The sequence below is a fragment of the Lytechinus variegatus genome, chromosome 11, assembly GCF_018143015.1.
Source record: "Lytechinus variegatus isolate NC3 chromosome 11, Lvar_3.0, whole genome shotgun sequence".
In the NCBI taxonomy this organism is placed as follows: domain Eukaryota; kingdom Metazoa; phylum Echinodermata; class Echinoidea; order Temnopleuroida; family Toxopneustidae; genus Lytechinus; species Lytechinus variegatus.
Genome location: NC_054750.1, coordinates 4,621,902 through 4,640,728, shown reverse-complemented (window position 1 = coordinate 4,640,728; position 18,827 = coordinate 4,621,902). Strand labels below are relative to the sequence as shown.

The 18,827-nt window shown below is 38.3% G+C and overlaps 1 protein-coding gene across 1 annotated transcript; it reads right to left on the bottom strand.

Annotated features, from left to right (window-relative positions):
• Positions 1-946: 946 nt before the first annotated feature.
• LOC121423444 lies at positions 947-10,292 on the bottom strand. The gene is made up of 7 exons (XM_041618782.1): positions 9,556-10,292; positions 8,670-8,721; positions 7,467-7,598; positions 5,107-5,352; positions 3,080-3,248; positions 2,650-2,768; positions 947-1,594 (listed from the first exon to the last, which is right to left on the bottom strand). The coding sequence occupies exons 2-7, from the start codon at positions 8,710-8,712 to the stop codon at positions 1,293-1,295; spliced, it is 1,011 nt and encodes a 336-aa protein (XP_041474716.1). The 5' UTR covers positions 8,713-8,721; positions 9,556-10,292; the 3' UTR covers positions 947-1,292.
• Between the last annotated feature and the right edge of the window lie 8,535 nt (positions 10,293-18,827).

Sequence of the window (18,827 nt, the reverse complement as noted above, 5' to 3'; positions counted from 1 at the left end):
CGATTGGAAAAGTGTTAAAATCTGGTTTCAGTAAAGGTCAAAATCTTACTTCTTCCACTAATTAAAGGTAAATTGATATAATCTGGGCAAATATCTCAGCATAATAGTGCTTGGTTATTGATGTCTTGTCATGCGTACAAATTTCTGTTTGTTTATTGATATAAAAAAATGGAAAATTGATCCAAATGGATATTCGTAAAATTTCACTCCCCGGATTTCTTCACTGAAACTGGCGGCTTCGAAGGCGGACATCAAAAGGTCTTAACTGCCGTTATTTCTTTTGTGCTTCTTTAGAAATGAACAGCTGCTTGAATAAATTTGTTGCCTGTTGGAACTCCAGTCATAGAAACTTCTTGGTTTAACAAGTGGAGCGCCTCTGACAGTCTAGCCTGCATTACGCGATTCATAGCATGCAGCAGTGCTGACTTTGATAGAGTAATATAATTCATAAAAGCATCATTCATAATCTAATACTACGTTCATTGACCCTAAATGACATTTGACCTTGATCAAGTGACCCCAGACTTGTGCAAGATGAGCAATGGTACTTGATTACCCCTATAAATTACGATATATTCATACATTTTTAATATTACAATGGATATTCAACAAATACCCCCAACATGGCCAAATTTCATTGACCCTATAAGCGACCTTTGACCTTGATCATGTGACCTGAAACTCAGCCAGGATATTCAGTAATACTTGATTACTCTTATGTCTAAGATTCATGAACTAGGTCTATATATACTTTTTAAGGTGTATGATATCAATTCAAAAGATTTCAATTTCAATACTGATTTCCCAAACATGGTCTAAGTTCATTGACCCTAAATGACGTTTGACTTGATAAGGTGAACCGAACCTCGGACATTATGTTTAGTAATACTTGGTTACTATTATGTCTAATTAAGTTTTATGAACTAGGTCCATACTTTTTAAGGTATAATGTCGTTTCAAAAACTTAACCTAAGGTTAAGATTTCAATGTTGACGCCGCCGCCGTCGGAAAAGCGGCGTCTATAATTCTCGGCAAGAAAATGTAAGGTACCAATAAAAAATAAAGGTAATATTGGTCCCGAGAAATTTTACAAGACAAAAGGGGAGGTACACTAAAAATGTAGATCAATTTTGTTACATTGATCTATTTTTGCACACCTACCACAATTCCAGGGGTGCGGGGTGCTGCCTATGGAGAATAGTACACGCAGCACCGCCCCCGGAAAATCTTGGGGGTGCTTCAGCAACCCTATAGCAACCCCGCTTCCCACTACTAGTATTCCACTACCGCAATCAATCAATTTCAGTGATGAAAATCATCGCTGTTATTCCAACTGATCCAGAATTAAAACCGGTTGATTTTTTTCGAACCGAATAAACAGTCTTGACAGTTGATACATCAAATCTATTAAGATTGCCTGAAGTAAGTCCCTTTGGTGGTACCTCTCCGACTATGTAAATAGTAGACCTGATAACAGCCAGACTAAGTATCTTTCCGGTTATCATGGTTATACTGATATTCGTAACCGAAGGGTTGTCCACATCGGTATACTGCACAGCGTCAAGAAGATTGTTTGCCCAAAAGAGTCGACGCTCTGCGATTAAAAACAGAGATGATACGGATTAAAGGAAAGGTACACATAGACGAAAAGTTTATTCTAAAAGTAGCAGAAAAGATAATAAAAAAATATTGGTGAAAATTTGAGGAAAATCCTAAAAAGACTAAAAACGTTGCTGGTTTTCATAATGTGACGTCATATGCGAGCATTTTCTGCTTCCCCATCATATCAAGTGAAAAGTGAATTAATAAATTAGTTTCATGACCATCCTTGTCATAAAATACTGTGTGATCCACGGGCTGGCTGTGCCCCCCCCCTTTTTTTAGAGGCAGTGTTAAAAATTTGTAATGATGTAAAACTGCCGTTAAACCCCAAATATGCCCTCGGCTTTGAAAGTGAAGACCTTTTTGGGGCTTGTCATTTTTTTTCGTGGACGAAGTACAAAGTGTCCTAATTTTTTTTGGTGAAAACCTTTTTTTTGCTTATCAAATTTTCCTGGGGGAAAATGTGCCCCCCCCCCCTTTGGAAAATCCTGGATCCACCCCTGATACCAAACATGGCGGCAATGTCCTCCTGTCAGGCCAATGTCATTTGTTCGATGTACTTATTTCAAACGTATAAAACACACGCTCCACACTGTATGTGCATGCGCACTTGCAATTTGACAATCTGCGGCTCTGGGGCTTTTACAATCAATAGGCATATTGAGGACGTGTTCGGGTGTGTCTGTGTGTGTGTGTTTAGTACTCGGGTCTGTATTAAACGATTTTTTTAACGTTTTAGACCGACCTTTAACGTCACGGAAAGAGTCACCAGCACTCGAACCTCGATCTACATCGATTTGTAACCCCCCCCCCCCCACACACACACAGACACCTTCACACACACGCACACACCCACATAGCTTGGATCACAGGTGCATGCCACAATTAGAACTACAAGACCATGAGTACACGATCCAGGTCTTCTACACTCCTCTTTCCTCATTCCCCTCTCGTTTCATCTTTTTGTTCTGGTCCTTTCGTTCTTTTTATTTGAAAACAGTAGTAGGGGCAGTCGCTCCCTGTCTACATGACCGAAATAGAGCTTACCACTTTTATGGAAATATAAAAACGAAGTGCGAGTGTCGTTGACAAAATTTCTCGATTGGACGGTAAGCCCACTGACATCGATTTGCATGATGTTATCCGATCCTCCAAGATACACTCTTCTGGTGACCATAAAAAGGAAAAAATAACAGAAGACTACAGACACTGTGGCGTATTCAAAGCTCTAAGTTAATTATTTAAAATGATGATTTTTAACACTGTGTAATTTTTGTAGCCGGAATACATTTTTTGTTTTATGTTTTGGCTTATCTTGAACCATCTAACCGTAAATTCCAATTTGAATTATGCTGACAAACTGTTCACATCAATCTTGATTTTAATTCATCTCTTATTTTTGTAACCCGTTAAACCTTACCATAATTATATTGGCTTAATGATTGGATTGATCACACTCTTTTTTTTGTCTCCTTACCGTTTGGTACTATCCATGGCAAAGCACACCCAGCTATTGGTTTGGTCGATGGATAACGTTGACGGCGAGCTTCCGTCAAGAAATGCCTTTTTCAGGTGTTTCTCTGTTCCTTCATCCGAGAGCCAATATATCTCACGAGTTTCTTCAAGCACATGAATAAATAGTGCTCCTGTACGACAGACCAGATTAGATCGGATTAAGTGTGGGTGTGTTTGGGTGTTCCTGTGTTTGTGACAGAGGCGTCGACCCTGGGGGGGGGGGGGGCAGCGATCGCCCCACCAATGAAAATATTGGGGGGGGGGCAAACATATCATTTTGCCCCCCCCAATAATTCCGGATATGCATTAAAAAAAAACAAGATTGTAATGTTCAGCAAGCGAGATGGTGATACACAACTCGTTCTTTATTTAAAATTGTGCTCAAAATGTCCGCTTTTCAGATTGGAATATACAAATTTTCAGCTCGCGCTTCGCGCTCGCATCATTTCTGTAGCAAAAACCCATACTTTTCATGATTAAATAGGTGAATGTAAATGTCCCACTTTCAGTTCTAAGCCTCAAAAGAACTCCTGCTTCGATTTGCAATTATCTTTTCTTGGATATATATCTTGTTCTTCATCAAAAACGTCCACTAAACTCATTTTTTCAGATCGAAATAAAAAAATTTTCAGCTCGCGCTTCGCGCTCGCATCTATTGTTCTTTTAGATACAAATCTTATCATTGGTACCAAAAATGCTTAGAATATCAAGTTTTCAGGTCAGAATATAAGGAAATTTGAGCTCACTCTCGGCACTCGTACTATCTGTGTAGTGAGATATGTATCCTCATGAGTTACTACAAACAGTCCTAAACAGGCACGCTTTTCCTGTCAGTATACTAAAAAAAATCAGCTCGCGCTTCGCGCTCTCATTAATTTGTTTGTGAGATACGTGTCTGGGTCTCATGAGCTTCGCGCTTGCATCTATTGTTCTTTTAGATACAAATCTTATCATTGGTACCAAAAATGCTTAGAATATCAAGTTTTCAGGTCAGAATATAAGGAAATTTGAGCTCACTCTCGGCACTCATACTATCTGTGTAGTGAGATATGTATCCTCATGAGTTACTACAAACAGTCCTAAACAGGCACGCTTTTCCTGTCAGTATACTATAAAAAAAAATCAGCTCGCGCTTCGCGCTCGCATTAATTTGTGAGATACGTGTCTGGGTCTCATGAGTCATATATATACATATATATATGTATATATATATGTGTATATGTGTGTGTGTGTGGGTGGGTGTTTTGTACGATCGAGCGCCTTTGGAACATTAATGATTTTGCCCCCCCCCCCAATCTGAAAAATGGATCGACGCCCCTGGTTTGTGAGGTTCAATTCACCGTATTTCTCGCTCGGATAATGGCAGTGCATAATTCTCTTAGAATCATAAGTTTTATTCACCATGAAAGCATTGGGGAAAGATATCAGTAAACCTGGGAAACATGGGACGTAAAGACAATTACTGTTGACATTTCCGGCTTCTACTATTTGTCATTGGACAGCATCCGCGAGAAGGAAAAAGGTGTTTTTCGCGGGTAGGCACGAAACATAAAGAGTCAGAAACACCCAAAATGAGGGGGAAAGCCCCCTAAATCACGAAGGCCTACTCGAATAGAATTTATTCTTTTTGCAAATCTTGGATTTTGATCTGTACATAATTCTTGTATCGAGTGTGCAAATCTGGGACATGATCTCGGAGGTGGGGGGGGGGGGGCGTCTGCACAAAATCCGCGTTTAGAGAGTCCTAGCGGCCTGTAGCTCTTGAACCCTTGTCTATAGGGCGGTGCTAATTTTTCCAGGACGAATCTCGAGGGTGCAGTCCACTTTTCAATGGCAGTACACCCCCCACTTCCGGGTTGCAAACCAAACATAAATCCCCGAATCAAGCAAAATAGGAGGTACATTGCGGAAAATGTAACCTGCACAATGCACCAATGTCCACTGGATTTGAATTTGAACACAATGATTGCTTAATGGTGCAAAACTTACTTTCTGACGTCAAAATAGTTTCCGCGCCTGCTGCATCCTCTATGTCACTCCTAAGAATGGTCTCTTTAGCCAATTCTGTCCAGTACACTTTGCTTCCAAGAGAATCGACAGAGAAATGCGTGGCCCCGACCTCTCCCTCGTGGTCTTTAAACAAGCTGTAGTAAGTGGTTAGTGGATTGTATCGGCCACTTAGTTTGCTACTAAAAATTGAATCGCTCCCGGCTAGGAAGACATATATTCCAGATGCTATGATAGTGGTAAAAATGAATGGGATATCAAACAGAACATTAGGTCATTAAATTCATTCATTCATTATGCTTCATTCATTCATTCATGCATGATACGTATGCATGCAGGCATTCGTTCGTTCGTTCATTCATTCATTCATACTCTTTTAATTAAAGGTCGACCCTGACAGAAACAAAACGTCGTGCTTATTGATTATCAATTTCCTTAATGGTATCAATCATTGTTATTATATCGTTATTATTTGTTTATTATTATCACTATTATTATTATTATCATAGTTATTAGTATCATATCCATAATAATTGTTATGGTCATAATCATCAACAAAATCACCATCATCTCTACATTAAATACTTAGTTCCCCCTGTTACGATTCGCGGCACCATTGAATTCGTGTCAGATCTTATCAGTAGGGGCGCGGTATACAGATAGGCTTACAAGACAGTGGATGGTATTGGATAAGCTAATATTAAATGACACAAACTAAACTGAATTATTTGTTGCTGATTCTACTAATAACCCGCGCAATCTTCCAAATGTCTATAGCTATAAAGATGTTGGTGGCACACTCACTGAGCCTATGGGGCAATTCCATAAAATGATCCAACATTTTTGTATACGTCCGACCCCCATTTTTTCAAGTCTCACTTCACTTCATAAACTGACCAAGTCATGGTTCTTTTAGAACACTAAAATCTGTCAAAAGCACCAGAAATTGGAGACTAGAATTTCATGAAGGTTCCCGATAATATAGGGGCTCGGACTTCATTTTAATGGAATTGCCCTCGGAAAAAATCGAAACTTTGGTGTTTGATTCCCGCATGCCATTCTCGTACCACATCTCTCATCTGTTGCACAGTCACTTTTATTTAAGGAACATTTCTAGAATCAAAAGGTTCACCAGTCTGCACGTCACAATGCTGTTCGTCCATTTTAGTTCTGACTCGTATTGATTATTGCAGTGTACCACTTTCTACAATCCTCTCAAATCAATTAATTCATATTCAACGACTACACACTTGGGCAGCACGATTAATTTTACAGGTTTCTCGAGATCAACCTTCCAAGCCAATCTTTAGTTCACTTCACTGCCCGGGGGGGCCACTTCCATTCACGAGTGGATACCATGCGCGACCATGGGGTCTGGAAAAGCACCCTAAACACGTAATTTCCATATTCTGAAAATGCACCCCTTAACAAAACCCTACCCTTAACAAGTATTGGAAACAAATCGATGCTCTTGGCAAATATTCCCTGAAATGAACCCCTAAACAAGTACAGGAATGTTTTATTGTTACGGGTCCTTCGGTCGTCGGCTTTACCTTATTTGGTTTAGTACGACCCCACCTTCTACACCTCGCGCAAATCGGACTCTAAACACGAAGTGTTGGGGCAAAAAGGACATCCTTTATAAAACATTTTAATTTTGTTTTATCATCCCGACAATTTCGACCCTAAACACGTACGTAATTTTCCTAGTGAAATAGATACCCTTTTTTCATTACTTTTGTGTTTTTGACACCCTTATCACGTTACGTACGTAACGTGCCCTATCGTGAAAAAGACATCCTTTTTACGTGTTTTTTTGGTCGCGCATGGTATCCACTCGTCAACGTAAGTGCCCCCCCCCCCGGGCTTCACTGGCTTCCTTTGAATACAGAGAATTATGTTCAAATTAGTCTTGATTGCATACAAAACACTGAATTAACGGGTCCCATACTAAATAACTGTTTGACGCCGTACATACACCAACTAGAGCACTTACGTCAGCCCATGACCCTTTAAACTCGTATATTAGCTGGTGATAGAATTTTTACTGCAGCTTCAAAATACTGTAGTATTACTTATAGTAAGACAGTCTCCATCAATAAATTAAGGCATTAAAACCCATCTCTTTCGTAATTTTGTAGTTATAGTTTTAGCATTATCAATTTATTTTCATTATTTTCATTGTAAGCGCTTTGGGCCTTATGGGAAAGGCGCCGTATAAGTAGTAGGTACATGTATTATCATGAAGAATACCATGAATACTGTGCCACATTTACACAAAGGAAACCGACAACAAACATTTGGGATCGGTTTCGTAGGTGTGACAGTGTCGTGCTGTTTACCCGGTTTCACACAACGTGAATATGAAATGCGATGCGGAACCACGGTAGTTCCTGGCCTTGGAGCTCGGCTTAAGGATACTTGCGACCCTTCTATCTCGGCACATTGCTGGACAGGGCATACGTCGAAAGCTCCTGTTGAGAAGAAAAAAGGGTTAAAGTTGAAGATGCCACGCGCATAATTATTTTTCCAGATACATGTGTAAAAAAATCATAAACTAATGTGGATGAAATAAGAGGTATTAAAACGAATACTACCAGTCGATGGGAAATATATCTATTTTATATCTGATCAGGAAAAAGTATGTTGACCTGTTTATGTTGAAAGTATAGGCCTTTCAACATTCATGAAAACATCTCGTGAGGAGATCTAAATTCATCACCTGGATAGGTGATATTGCCCTATTTTTTCCGCCATCCAAATACTGTAGTTCCAAATGTAAACGATTTTTCTTTTTAGTGTGTCCAGTTGCCTTTCCTAAATGATCAGTGTTAGGTCAGATGGTAAACCATATTAATACACTTTTGTCAATCAGCTACATCAAATTAAAAATCCTAAGTATTAGGGCTGGATCTAAAGAATTTGTTTGCCTTCCTATTGTAATCAGGCTGGTGAAACCTTTCTGCACAAAACGCTTTCTAGAGTGGGTTGCTAGCTTCCGTAGATGTGAAATGATTATAAGACTGGTCCAACGAACTTAGAGGGCAGCAACGCACTTCAGACTTGGCCCAAAGCAAAGGCCCAAACACACCACAGACTATGAATAGAAGAACTTTTTGTTGGAAATGGGTAAAATTATTTTGAGAAAAGTGGTTACGAACAAATGAATTCAGTCAAAAAAAAATATGAATGGTTATACACTTTTGAGATGTTTACTCATCTAATCATGAGTATAATGATAGCTGCTATATAGTAGAAAAGACAAGGCATTATACAGAAGAATGGGGGGATAGTCTGATACCAGTGGCGTAAGGGGTTCACCCCCCCCCCCCAATTTTTTTTATGCCCACCCCCTAAAATTTATTGAAGAATTTTTTTTTTTTTGGGGGGGGGCTTGTCAATTTTTTTTAGGTACGAAACGATTTGTGGTGAAGGCCTTTTTTAATTATTTGTTTCTTGCTTGTCAAACTTTGTCAAGAACCCATCATTTTTATTTAATGATCATGTAAGTGAACACATTTATGTTATTTTTTTCATCTTCTTACTTATCTCAACAGAAATGAGAAGAGATATTCCGAGTTGACACATGAGGAGAAACTGAAAATCAATAATAAAAAAAAGATATATGATTTTAAGTAATCCCAAATGTTGTTATACAGTTTATCATAGAATATGTTAAACTAATTACAATTTGTATTGTCGACAAGTTAGCACAAACTTATCATAAATGAAATAGCGATTGTCCTTTTATTATAGAGCATACATCCCTCACGATACATTCGTCATAGAAGCATGTATAAAACAATCTAAAGAAGATACCCTAAAATCCCTTGTTGGGTAGTATTTGAAAATATCACTTCTCGAACGGTCCATGGCTGCATAAAAGTTACAGCATGGTAATTTGTGTACTATGTTTAAAGACAGAGGTAGTAGTAAGTGTACTAGACATGCCATCAACTTTCCTACATTATTGTAATTATTACCATAATCAAATAATTATCATCATAAAAAATATCAATATGGTGAAAAATAACAATGAAAATAATGGCACTGGTAGTGTAATGATATTTATGACAATTAAAAATAATACTAATAATAATGATACTAGTACTACTACTACTTCTACTACCACTACTTCCACCACTATATTGCTATTACTATTGCTACTACTAGTACTACTACTATCACTACTACTACACTACTACTACTACTACTATCACTACTATATTACTACTACTGCTGCTACTACTAGTACTAATACTATCAATAGTAATTTTGGCAAAACTACTACTACTACTACTACTAATGATAATAATAAGTATAATAAGAATAATAATGATAATATAATAACAAGAACAATATTGATAATAATAGTACTAATAATAAAGATGATAATGAATATTTTGAACATGTTGATGATGTTATATTCACCCCTTTCCTTTATTTTCTTTCCTTTTCTCATTTGTTTGTCTTGGCGGTGGAACTTCTTTTAAACTGAGAAATTAGTGATATATTTTACCCTTTTCTCCTCTCATTTTCTTTATTTTTTATACTTCCATTATTGATCATGTTTGAACTTTATCGGAGAGGTCAGACCCCATCCCCCATGTGCATCCAAGAGCAATAAACCCAGATTCCTTAACTTCTTGAGAGGATCCTTCGGTAAATATCTGAAAAAAAATCATAATTCAAAATCTGAATTAAACACAACAGAAACAGAATCTGAAGTACGATATAAGGCATCATAATTGCGATTCATTCTTACCCCTCTAATAAAAGCCATCTCACAGTTTAAGAAATGAATATTGTGACGCATTCAGTATTGTATAAGAAGACGTATGATTCAGATTGTGTGATGGCCGGGGATGAGAAATTATGGAGAAGACTTGATTAAGAGAATGACGACGACGGCCATGACGCCGAAGATGATCACCATAACGTTGACGATATTAGACGATTCAACGAAACTGGTCGACGACAAGAATTATTATAAAAAGGATGAATAATGAAAAATTGACAGCCGTGACGGACGGTGATGATCGTAACACTCAACTAAGAGGTATGACTGAAATCTTACCTCGGCTTAAAATATATCAATAAGATAATCAATTCTCTAGATCCGGTTGGCACAGTTTGATTGGCAGCTTGAGTAGGCCTACAAACTTTTTCTATTCACCTTAATGGAATTTCTGGTATAAAAAATAAATAAATTGACCATCCCGTTTTTATTACGCAAAAAGGGTTTTTCATTGCCATCAAATGGGGACAGGAAGATATAAAACGCGCCATTTTATGAATCAGATCTAGATTTTATTGACCATTTGGTTTTATGGACCATGAACAAAGCCAATATATTTCAACCTTGCACTTCCATACACTGACATGGGAGGGGGAGCCGAAGGATGTGTCATACCATCCCAATTACTTTTTCTATGTAAGGGATGTAAGGGAGGGTGGAGGAAAGGAAAGATAAAAAGAGGGGGAAGGAAGTATTTTCTAGATTACTTCCTTTTCATTTTTTTCTGTCGCTTTTGATTTTTGCATTTATTCCTCTTATTTTATGTCTCCCTCCTCGATCCTTCTCATTTTTTTTAGAGCGCATGAACCGGGGTGGCGATCCCGTGGGGTAGGGGGGGGGTGCCCCCACTTTTTGAAGCACTGAAAAGTGCCCCGATTTTTGCACACGAAAATGCCCCCTCACGAATGTGTTCTAGATCTGTGCCTCTTTCGATCAACTGAGGAGGAGTCGTTTTATGTATAAGCAATTGCCATTTTTCATATCAGTGCCAATTTTTTTTTTGAAAAATGCCCCCTCACGAACGTGTTCTGTGCCCCTTTTACCTGAGAAGGACCCGTTTTTATGTGTGATCAAGACAGTCCCTTTGCAATATTATAGGAACCCTTTCTCAAATCAATGCCCCTTTTACCCAAGAAAGGTGCGCGCCCTCACGAACGTGTTCTGTGCCCCTTTCACCTGAGAAGGATCCCGAGAAGGACCCGCTTTGTGTTAACGAGTGCCCCTTGCCTTCTCATAGGTGCCTGTTCTTCATATTCAAAAGTTGACCTTAAAAATCACCCCTTTCGAGCCCGGGTTCTTTATTTAGCGTAAATCCTTTACAGGGCATTTTGATAACAAGATTGCTCGTGCTTCGCACTTGCTTATTCTCGCATCATGCTCATGATTGGAAAAAAAAGTTCCAATTTACAATAATTGTCGGGTCGCCGTACTCGAAAGCTTTTAAGTCTGGTACTGTTCTTTGCTACGGCCCTCTCCATACAATTCTCAAATATAATTTCGGACGAGACCCGGTACCACCGGCTTACCAGTGTTGTAGTCAAGGCTCAAACCTCCAAGGCCAAGGCTTTAATACCCAAGGCCAAGGCTTCAATAACCAAGGCTGAGGCCAAGGCATGGAAACCCAAGGCCAAGGCCAAGGCCTGAAAACCTCAAGGCCAAGGCCAAGGCATTTCAATTGTACAATATATGGAAAAAAAGAATAGACAACAATGCTTAGGCGGCATACATGACACACAGGACCAAATGTATAAAAGGTGTGAGCGAGCAAAATTTTTTACCCTTGTACATTTAAAATGAAAATAATTTCATGATAGATCATGTAGATTTAGACATAAAAACATTTAATTATTGTTCTAGGCGATTCACATTGCAATAATTATTATTACCAAGGTGATCTGATCCTGGCATGCCCATTCTCAACATATGTCTTTCTCCTCTACCTGGTACAGGGGAGGCAGAATGTATTTTTTTTTTGGGGGGGGGGTCAAAGCCAAAAATGCACTTACAATACAAGTCAAAATGAGAATTTCGGTGCAGTTCAGCAAAGCTTTTTTAAATGATTTCTCATTGATAAGACAGATATTTTGATTTAGGTTTTAATAGATAGCCTAGTGAGCAAGTGGTTTAAAAAAAAAAAATTTGAAGTTGTAAAACTCGATTTTGGGTCAATTATGGTGCTAATCACTGTTAAAAGGGCATCCTTGCGAGATGTTGTAATAAGATGTAATAAGAAATGAAATTTAAATATTTCGAGCTGTTTTTGTAATCATGAAAAAGGTGTGCATCTTACTAAACAAATTAACGCGAGCACAAAACACAAGCTGAAATTTTTACTGACCAGAAAAGGAAGCTGTTCTGGACTGCATTTAGTGACTCATAAATAGGATACATAACTCACCAATCAAATAATGCGAGAGTAAAGCGCGAGCTCAAAAATTTGTAATATTCCGACCTAAAAACTAGACATTCTAAGCATTTTGGGGGTGTAAATTGAATGCGAACCTTACTTAACAATAATTTATGCAAGCACAATCCAAAAGTTGTTGATTTTGAAACCTACAATTTTGCTCTGTATGCCATGCTTGGCCCCTCAAAATTTTTGGCTCATCATGCCATTGATGCCATAGCCTATTTGGAAATGACAAAATTGAAGTTTGTGTTCAAGTTTACCGAATCTTTTCAGAATATCATTAAGACTTAAAACATTCTTGTTGGTCAAAGAAAATAACACAAGGAAAACCTAATGGAATAGAAATCAACCTTGTTATCATTCTTAAGAGTAAGCTATTTTTAAAGTATGACAATTTTTGTCAAAATTGCAGTCAGATCTGTCAGAATTATTCCTGTCATAAAATCACTATAATCAGTGGCGCACCGTGGGTCATGGCATTGGGGGGCACCAGCAAAAACTTGGAACTGCCTAGTGAGCTCGCGAAGCGCGCCCAGTTGCCAGGTATACTGAACTAATAGAGATATTTTTATAAGGACAGTGCCAATAAACGGACATGTATCTCACTAAAATTTTTGATATTCAAACCTGAAAAGGGACATTACAATCAATCTTTTGTTATCATGATACGTACCTGTCTCGCTAAATAATGCGAGCGCGAATCGCGAACTAATGAATTTTTGTAAATATTGACCCCAAACAGGAAGATTTTAAGGACTATATTTTAGGAATCTTTTATCTATTAAGATTATACACATCTCACCACAGTTATTTAATGGGAGTGCCAATAAACGCTTGCTGATTTTGTTAGAATTACATCTAAACATGCACATAAACATCGGCGGATCCAGGGGGGGGTGCGCAGGGTGCGCGCGCCCCCCTAATATTTGAGCGGCGCCTTCGGCGCCGCTCAAAATAAAGAAAATAAAAAAAAAGTAAAAGAAAGAAAAGGCGCCGCTTGAAAAATTAAAAATAAAGGAAAGAAAGGGAAAAGGCGCTGCTTAAAAAAAATTATACACTGATATAACATTAGCAACAGTAAAGGAAAGACTATCCCCAGCAAAGCGTAATCATATCATCTTCCTTAATTTTTTCTTTTAACTACCCTTTTCCCAACAACTTCGCCGGTAGCAGTGCGCTGCCTGCATATAACTGGCGCCAATCAAGAATAATCAGCGCCACCTTAATCTAAATCGGCGCCGGACAAGAATAATCAGCGCTATTTAGTTATAAATCGGCGCCAGTCAAGAAAAATCGGCACTGCCAGAGTCTTAACCGGCGCCGATCAAGGATAATTAGCGCCACCTAAATCTAAATCGACGCTGGACAAGAACAATCGGCGTCATCTGGTTATAAATCGGCGCCGGTAAAGAAAAATCGGCGCTGCCTGAGTTCTTAACCGGCGCCGATCAAGGATAATCAGCGCCACCTATATCTAAATCGGGGCTGGTCAAGAATAATCAGCACCACCTGGTTAAGAATCGGCGCCAGTCAAGAATAATCGGCGCCTCCTGGTTCCAGATCGGCGCCAGTCGATTATGGATTGCCGCTGCCTGAATCTTACGTAACGTCGGTAAAAATAAACTTGTTTGAATCGGCGCCGGTCAAGACAAATCGGCGCTGCCTTTGTCTTAACCGGCGCCACCTAAATTTAAATCGGCGCCGGTCAAGAATGATCAGCGTCCCCTGATTTCAATAAATAAGCGCCGGTAGAATAATGAAGAAGGGCCTATTGCTAACCAAATCTAGATCGGCGCCGCGGTCAAGAATGATCGTTTTGCCCTCCCCCAATAATTCCGCATGTGCAAAAACAATAAGATGGTAATGTAACACAGAAATCAGCAAACGAGATTGAGCTACACAACTCGTTCTTTATTAAAAATCGTGCTCAAATTATCAGATTGGAACATAAAAATTTTCAGCTCGCGCTTCGCGCTCGCATCATTTCTGTAGCAAAACCCCATACTTTTCATGATTAAATAGGTGAATAGAATGTCCCGTTTTTAGTTCTGAACCTCAAAAGAACTCCCGCTTCGATTTGCAATAATCTTTTGTTGGATATAATCTTGTTCTTTATTAAAACGTACATTAAACTGTAATGTTTTCAGATCGAAATATCAAAATTTTAAGCTCGCGCTTCGCGCTCGCATTTTTTTTAGATACCCATCTTAATCATTGGTACCAAGAATGCTTAGAATATCAAGCTTTCTGGTCAGAATATAAGTAAATTTCAGCTCGCCCTTGGCACTCGCATTATCTGTGTAGTGAGATATGTTTCCTCCTCATGAGTTACTACAAACAGTCCTAAACAGGCACCTTTTTCCTGTTTTCAGGTCAGTATACTTTAAAAATTTCAGCTCGCGCTTCGCGCTCGCATTAATTTGTCGGTGAAATATGTGTCTCTATCTCATGAGTCATGTATATCTATATGATATGAGTCATATATATATATATGCATGTGTGTGCGTGTGCGTGTTTTGACAGGGTCAGGCATTACCCCTTTTTCTTTTTCAACATTTTCTTTTATGGCGCCGGTGAAGTGCAAAAATATGTGCGCCGCTCGGCAGTGCGCCCCCCCTTTCGCCAAAAGCTGGATCCGCCTATGCATAAAGCACTTGTAATCATGATTAACATACCCATCTCACTAATCAAATCTTGCAAGCGCAAGCGCGAGCTGAAAATTTAGGAAATTCAGACCTGAAGAGGGGCATTTTAAGGCTTGTTTTTTGTAGGAATTCAAGAAGACCTTACGTAGTTCACTAACCAAATGATGCGAGCGCGAAGCGCGAGCTGAAAATTTTTTATATTCAGATCAGAAAACAGAAAAAGGCACATTTTAAGGACTCATTCTAGGAATTGATGGAGAGCAGACATCTTTCACCAATCCACTACTGCGGACGTATGCACGGACAGGAAATGTTTTATATTAAGACCTTAAAATGGGACAATCACTTAAAGTATTCATGAAAAAGAAGCATACTTTTGTACATGTAAAAGAATAACTCGAAGTGCGAGGAAATATATTTGGTAGTTTGGTGTATATTGACTTGAAAACGGGAGGTTTTAGTATAACAGGATTATATATCTCGGTAAACAGACAATGGGAGCACCAGGAACAATGAAGACATATATGCCCTGAGCCAATTATGTTTCATTTATATGAAAAAAATGTTTCCTATGTAATGTAACATAACATAATTATAACATTATAATGAACATTAATGTCTTCTTTCCCACTACGTTTCTCTTCCTTTCTCCCTCTTTTCCTCCTTTTTTTTAGTCAGCCGATGGGGGAAGGGGGGAGGGGCACGTGCCCCCATGCCCCCCTGTAGTTACGCCACTGACTATAATCCTAATCATAATTATTATCATTATTATTGATATTGTCATTATCCTTATTAGTCATGATTACATCATATTACCAATAAATAATATTAATTTTCATCACTTCTCTTTGTTACATAATTATTTGATGATAATTGCAATTGATGGCACTGCTAAGTACACTTACTGCTTCTGCTGCTACTGACTGGTAGTATTTAGTGTCACTAGGTAAACAGAACAATTGAAACATTTATAATTACTTTTATAAAACAAATGAAAGTACAAAATATAAAATGCCTTGAAAATGCCTTGAAAATGCCTTGAAAATGCCTTGAAATTTCAAGGCTCAAAATCCTCAAGGCCAAGGCCAAGGCCCTCTCAAGGCCAAGGCTTGAATGTTCAAGGCCAAGCCTTTGAAAAAATAGGCCTTAAGGCGCCTTAAGGCCAAGGCCGAGCATCAAGGCACTACAACACTGCCACTTACACCACAAAGAGTTGATCACACTTGCATGACATCATGATATAAATTATACAGAAAAAAACTTACAGAGCACAAGGGGTGGAGGTGAGAGCCTGCAGTACGTCGTACTGTTATCCCCCCCCCCCCGATTTTACAGAAAAAAAGAGATTTTGCAAAAAGCAACAACATATTAATTCTGTATAAATTCATAAAACAGGAATTTTTCTGCAATTTAACAGAATAGGCCTGTTTAAAAAGGGGAATTATAAAAGGGTGTTTTATTACAGGATATTTGTAAGGTACACCAAATACCAATTCCTATAATTTTACATGATAATAATGTAAGCTTACGGCATTAATTAGATTACAGGTGTTTGGCTCGAGACTCTGCTGCAGGAACTTCTTTTATTTAACTTAGAATTTAAGGATAAATTTTCTAACAATTAATGTACTGGACCCCCCCATCCCTATGAATAAAATGATAGTGACAAAGGACAACGATTCAAATTTAAAAATTCGGAAATAAACAGATATATAGTGCAGTAATACGGTTGTTTCTTTGAGATTAACACGACGTAGGCCTAATATGATTTCACAAGACACAATAAGGAGTGACCGAGGAATGCTGTATATATGTAGGGATCGATGCAGCTTTCGCCAATAGGGGGAAGGCGACTAATTTTTACCACCCACATTTCCCCTATCAGCAGCTCAAAATCGAATTTTGTTTGTTTCTAGAAGCAGCCCTGACAGTCATAGCTTTAATTAATTCTTTTAACACAACATATCTTCTTCTTCTTGTACAGACTGCCGCCTGGCATATTTTCGTACAAGTTGTGCCTGTCAAGTGCATATATAGTGCGAATATTCTAATTAATCTCCCCGGGGGGCCACTTCCATTCACGAGTGGATACCATGCGCGACCATGGGGTCTCGAAAAGCACCCTAAACACGTAATTTCCATATTCTGAAAATGCACCCCTTAACAAGTATTGGCGTGTGAAACCCTACCCTTAACAAGTATTGGAAACAAAACGATACTCTTGGCAAATATTCCCTGAAATGAACCCCTAAACAAGTACAGGAATGTTTTATTGTTACGGGTCCTTCGGTCGTCGATCGGCTTTACCTTACTTTGGTTTAGTGCGACCCCACCTTCTACACCTCGCGCAAATAGGACTCTAAACACGTAGTGTTGGGGCAAAAAGGACATCCTTTATAAAACATTTTAATTTTGTTTTATCATCCCCGCAAATTCGACCCTAAACACGTAATTTTCCTAGCGAAATAGATACCATTTTTTCATTATTTTTGTGTTTTTGACACCCTTATCACGTTACGTACGTAACGTGCCCTATCGTGAAAAGGACATCCTTTTTACGTGTTTTTTTGGTCGCGCATGGTATCCACTCGTCAATGTAAGTGGCCCCCCCGGGATAATCTCATAAGCCCTATATTAGATATAGTGCGAGCGCGAAGCGTTAGCTATTTTTTTTTGTAAATTTTAAGTATTTTGTCCTAAAAAATTGAACATTCTGGGCAATGTTTATGATCCTAAAGAGATGCAAAGTAATTACCAGTACGACAATACACCAGACGGTGACTGTACTGTTTCCACTAGAAGAAGAAGAAGAATTACACTTTATAGATTCCAAGGATTTAAAATAAATCCAGATCGGATGTGATAGTGACCAGCCGAATATTACATGTATATCAAGCTTTAATCCATTAGGATCCAAACATAAAGCTAAAACATATGAATTTAGATAATTTGAGATTTAAAAGTTAATCCTAACCTTCCAAGATTAAACATTTTTTTTTTCTATTTCAAATTATAGCATAATATAGGAAGCTACCATACCATACGATACGGATCTTTTACGTTTCGTACCATACCATACGGAACTTTTACGTTTCGTTTCAAGAACGAAACGTTTCAGTAAGGAGTGATGTACTATTTTTTATATTGTATTGTTTATTAAGAAATATGAAAGGATATGATTGTACAAGTCTAATGTGAAAAGAAAAAAAAAATATATATGCATAATAATGTATGATATAATATGTACAATATGTTCTGCACATATAACTTACAAAGCCCACAAGTGTTTCCGCCTTGTTGATGTTGTTTTTTTAAAAAAAAGAAACAAATTATTTTAATGTTTAACCCATCTGTAAGCACAGGTACACTAGCGCCCCCTCGTCTATGCATGGGTGACCTAGGCATTTACGTCCGAAAAATCGGCACAATGTACCGTGCTGACCGGTATGATTGCATCTTGAAAGGACAGGGCAAGCGCAACTAGTTGGAACTGAGCTGAAGCTAGCGGTTTGTTTTTGGTGAAGATTTGTTTATATGCCATTTTGATTAGAGTTACGCCAGTTACGGCAAACTATATCATAATTATCCCTTTTTCATATTAGAAGGATGCACATGAAAAATATTTCACATATGTATTGGTAATAATTTTATTATGTGAGAAGTGAGATTTTTTATTAATAGAGTAAATGGCGACAATAGTCAAATATGACTAATTGCCACTCAAACCAATCTAAGAAGAAGCAAGAAGGTAGAAGAAAAAACCGGCTGCGTGAGTCTATTTTTTGTATCGTGTAGAAAATAAACGTAGACATAGTTCTGGTACCATAATACAACACTAACAATAGATACG